The 5253-nt window shown below is 35.9% G+C and overlaps 1 protein-coding gene across 1 annotated transcript; it reads left to right on the top strand.

The window, feature by feature from the left end:
• The first annotated feature begins 1312 nt into the window (after positions 1-1312).
• Positions 1313-5007, top strand: mpc2b (mitochondrial pyruvate carrier 2b). The gene is made up of 5 exons (XM_027164181.2): positions 1313-1664; positions 3430-3470; positions 3642-3726; positions 3830-3941; positions 4386-5007. The coding sequence occupies exons 1-5, from the start codon at positions 1565-1567 to the stop codon at positions 4426-4428; spliced, it is 381 nt and encodes a 126-aa protein (XP_027019982.1). The 5' UTR covers positions 1313-1564; the 3' UTR covers positions 4429-5007.
• The last annotated feature ends 246 nt before the right edge of the window (positions 5008-5253 follow it).

Genomic DNA, 5253 nt, shown 5'->3' with positions numbered 1-5253 from the left:
ATTCGAGCACCCCGCATGTTTATGTACAAAGCGCTGTGGAGAACTTTGGAGAGCATCAAGTGCGCGCAGACGTGCGCAGACAATGTTTTGACACTTCTTTTTCTCTTTATCGAAAAGTATAACCACCTTTGTAACTTACCAGTAAATAACTGACAACTGGTTGACTGTCATTTACTTTATTATTTTAAAATGAGAATAATCCTCTTCACTCTTCCCTCACCCTAGAGGCTCCTGTACTATTTAAAATACGAATTTTAAAATACGAGGTTTATACCTTGCTTACAATAAATATTTCTTATACCTAAAGTCATCTTATATTTATGGAATATATTGATATCCAAAGTTGGCATCTGTACTTTTAATCTTGAGAAGTTATATTAAAGTGTTTTAAGATATGGCCTAACTGTGGTTATATTTTTGTAATATTATTGTAGTAGCATATTTGACTGACCACCAAATTTGTACCAAACATTTAACACCCTAAAAGAAACAAGGCTTATACGCTGGTTTATATTACATTTCACAGTAAAGGAGACAGGCTAGGGCAAGTCAGCTGTCTTTAATAATTTCACTATGGTTGCAGAATATTCATAGTTTTTCTATTCGACACTCGAAGATCAGAATCAGGTTTATTGCCAGGGACTTTAGGGTCTACGTGTACAGGAATTTGTCTTGTTGTGTTGGTGCATAGCAATAGAGAAGAAGCATAAATATAAGAAACAGAGGTTATATAGAAATAAGTAAATAAATACATAAATAATAATAATAATAAGATTACGATTTACAAAAAAACAACAATTGGATGAAAACGAGAATAGAAACGAATTGTAAACTAATGCAGGATGTGCAAAGTGGCAAGTGCAAATATACAAATAGAAATGTTACATATATTTACATTAACTGTATATTGGTGCAGGATATGCAATAATGGACCAGTGTGAGGAAGGAAGGTGCATTATAACAGTGATTTGTGAACAGGACTTGTCGATTAGGCCAGTTATGGATGGAAAGGAACTGTTATTGTGGTTCAATTCGGTTCTTCCGTAATTTATTCAAAAATAACCTGGTTAGCACGTGCGTAAATGGACCAATCATGATAAAGTATGCCGGACATACTTAACCAATAGGATTCTTCCAATCAGTGGGTTCTGCCGTGACGCAAATTGTATGGCTTTGTTTTTTTTTACCCGCATTAAGACAAATCCCGCCTTCTGCATTTTTATTGGCTAGCTGTCATATTAAATATTAGTGCCCTGTGCTCTGATTGGCTAACTATTATGTCATGTTGAACTTCTCTCCAATGTCAAGGGAGGGAATTGATTTTTGTCGCAAAACGGGTAGAAACACGGTGAAGCAATCTTGCTAGCATTTACAGGCCTGAATTCTCCGGAACACCGGCAGAAGGTCGAAAGTAGGGCGCTATGTTAGTTGTTAGTTAGGGCTGATTTATAACACATTTGATTATCTAGATATACAATCACCTCGAAGAGACATCTTTGTAGCACGAGCTGTGTCGTTCTTATACACTTTATTTGGTTTTATTCGCGGTTAAGCAGCAAAGATCATGGCTTTCGTAGGACTGAGAGCCTCCTACCACAGAATACTGGGGAGAATCGAGCAATTACTGCCTGCTAAACTGAGACCGGTGTACAACCACCCTGCAGGTAACCACAGGAGATGTTTGTTTACGGAGGGGTTTCATGTCTTTTTCGCCCTGTCGTGTTTGTTTACTAGTTTAATCGATTGGTGTAACTGCTAACAACTTTCAGCTATCGACTTTCGGTAGTGTAGCTAAGTGAATCTTATAGTTAAGTTAGAAAATGAAGGTTTTCCCTCAATGATCGATTCGCCTCGATGTGTCTGAGAAGAACAGTGGAGTCTCTGGTGACTGGGTTGCTGTGTAAACAGTTAATGAACAAGTGCTAGCTTGTGTTAGATGGCGATGTTAGACATGGCGATGACCTTGGTGCTTTAAGGAGTTTAATTTGTGCCATTCAGTCGTTCATCGGCTTTGGGTAAATTTAGAGTGAAGTTTTCAGTGTATTTGTTACCAGAGGTGCAGCATTTAATACCAGAGGTAACAGATACTGACTCCAATCTGACTCGACTAACGAGTCTGCGGGAACAAAACTGGTCTGTCCAATTCAGGGTAATAGTGTCAAACTTGGAGAATTTTCTGCTACAGTCAATAACAGCCTCTTTTAAAGAATAACAGGTCTTTATATTCAAGAGTGCAGTTCATGTAATAGATGTAAATATTAAGTAAACTGTGTCCCTGTTGTCCACCTTGATGGACCTTAACCTCTGTGCTGGCATGTTTACTTTCAATGCATCATGCTGGATCTTAGCCTGGTGCTATTTAAATTCTCTAGAATAGAATTTGCAGTGTTTATGCAATAATGCTGACTGACCAAACCTCAACATTGTTTAAGATGTTCCTTTCTAAACTAAGTGACATTAACCCCCCCCCCCCCAAAAAAAAAACAAACAAACAAACAAACAAAAAAAAAAACAGTTCAGCATGAAACTACTCACAGCTTCTCAGTGTTTACTGGAAGTTTAGGGTTGTCTTTTGAACGAATGTAATAAGGCTGTTCTAGCCCTGAGGGTCAGATAGTTTGAACAGAGACAAAAAAAAAAAAAAAAAAGATGCACAAGTCAGAGCAAGATTTAGTAAGAAAGAAAGGTGAAATTTAATACTGCTTTTTGTCCAAGTAATTGCTATTAAGATTAGTATATTCATGCTTTGTTGGCTTGTTGTAACACACCTATTTTAAAAAAGGGAACGTAATGACATTTACATTTACAAGCTGTCGTGAGTGTACACTGAGCTGGTGTGGTGTATTCATGTTCTGTACTACACTATCTTCCAGAGGCAGAATGAGCAAAAAATAAAACCATATAAAATTAACCTGATTAATTTGAATTGTGCATGTAATAGAAACTGCATCTAATCTGAGCAAAAAGTCAGTTGTAGAAAACTGAGTCTCACTAGAACTTTATATGCAATAAAATTGATCAGGCATATTAAAATAAAATCAAATAAGTTATCAATCCTTGTGGAAAAATTGTTTGCTCCCAGTCACTAGAAATAATTTTGTTTTGTCTCTGTTGGGTATAAATAAATATCAGGTTACATGCATGGAAACTCCTTATGGCATCAATTAGCTTGAGAAAAAACAAAGGGATTTAATGAACAGATTTTTTTTCTTTTTAATTTAATGAAAGGTGCCAATAATTCAGAAAAGCACTGTGTATCTTGTATTATATCCTTAATCATTGTTCTCTATAGAGCATTGTCGCATGTTTGTAGCAACATCTTGTTCCACTGGCCTCAATCTGGTGGCAGTTAAGATTATTTTTGTTGTGGAATTGCATTGCACACAATGAGTGCTGTAAGCATGACTTTATTAATATCTCCCCGTTTAGGTCCCAAGACGGTTTTCTTCTGGGCGCCAATGTTTAAATGGGTATACATCATATTACTTTATACGATTAATGCAGTTCTTAATGTAGATATATTTTCTGTATGTTCTATTAGTGATTCTCAAAGAATAAAAAGACATGGAAAGAAATGAGGATTTACATCATAATGTTAAATGTAAGTGTGATCTGAAACATTGTCCTCTATTTCCTCTCAGGGTCTGGTGATGGCTGGTTTAGCAGACATGGCCAGACCAGCTGAAAAACTCAGCACATCGCAGTCTGCAGTGCTGACGGCTACAGGTGCAGCATTTGCTCACACAGCAGGAATTTGATTGACAGATTTTCACATTGTTAAATCTGATATACTTAAATAAGTCTCCTAATTATTGACTTGTGTTTTTAGGTCTTATCTGGTCCAGGTATTCACTGGTTATTATACCAAAGAACTGGAATCTGTTTGCTGTCAACTTCTTTGTTGGAGCTGCAGGTGGATCTCAGCTCTTCAGGATATGGAAGTGAGTTCCTATTTCTATAAATATTCCTATTTCTATAAATATTCCTATTTCTACTGCATTAAAAAAATAGTGAGTCTTCTGTATAATGCGTGGGTTGTGTTCACCATTATTTGAAGTAAAAGAATGCATGGGTTGTGTTCACCATTATTTGAAGTAAAAGAATGCATAAAGAATAACATTATTCTTTATTCTGCTTATACCACAGCGATTTGCAAACAGTTGCTTATTTATGGAATGATATGTTTATGGTTAAGATTTAATGTTGTGGAATCTGGGAGGCAAGTTACGATCACTTACAGAATCAAAGCAAATATTTTTGCCTGTAATTCTTATACAATTGCAATGCAACAGTTATGCAATACAATGTTTAGATACTACATTGTATTGGCTATGCAACAGCGTAGTAAATAAACTTATTCTGTCAATATGAACCTGCTTTTCCAGGTACAACCAAGAACAGAAAGCAAAGACATCTGCAGAGGCTTGATAATGCTCACACATCAGTGCCATATGATGGACTGAAAGGGAATTCAGTCTAAGATATTCCTCAGAAAATGTCCGGCACCTTTTTGTAGTATGTTACATTTTAATCACCTAGTCTGGTCCATTGTAAACCCTTAACCCTCTCATGAACACAAAGGTCATTGACGCACAATAAATACAACAATGATACAAATAAGTAGTTTTCTGTACAGTAGTTCATTAACGGAAGGAGCTGCTTTCCTAATACTTTAGGGTTAAAATAAATTTTTGATATAGACATCTCAATTAATGTGATGTAAGGAATAGCTCAAAATTAATTGGAAATTTTAGGCCTTATTTATTTAGCTGGTGTACACATCAGCATTAGAATCAGAGTCAGAATCGGGTTTATTGGCCAAGTGTGTTGACACACAAGGAATTTGGTTCTGGCTGTTGGTAGACATAAATAACACTATACTCAAACATATGTTTTAATTTTTTAACATCATATATAATAACGGTTATGTTTGTACGCATGGATCAATCAGTAGAACTGTCAAATTGAGTTAAATATAAAACCCATTAAAATGAACATATTCCTAAATCAGTGTCTTCCTCTTTTGTTCTTTAAAGCAGTGGTCCCCAACCTTTTTGTCATCGTGGACCGGTCAATGTTTGATAATTTTACCGCGGGTGGGGGGTGGCGGCTATACAATTAAATTAAAAGAAATAATTTTTATTTCATTGTATTTAAACATGCATTTTTAACTCACTACAACGCTAAATCAATGAGAACCCTGAGCTTGTTTCTTTACAACGAGACGGTTCCATCTGGGGTAATAGGAGACAA

Source organism: Tachysurus fulvidraco, chromosome 6 (genome assembly GCF_022655615.1).
Source record: "Tachysurus fulvidraco isolate hzauxx_2018 chromosome 6, HZAU_PFXX_2.0, whole genome shotgun sequence".
NCBI lineage: Eukaryota > Metazoa > Chordata > Actinopteri > Siluriformes > Bagridae > Tachysurus > Tachysurus fulvidraco.
This window is presented reverse-complemented; position numbering and strand designations above follow the sequence as displayed.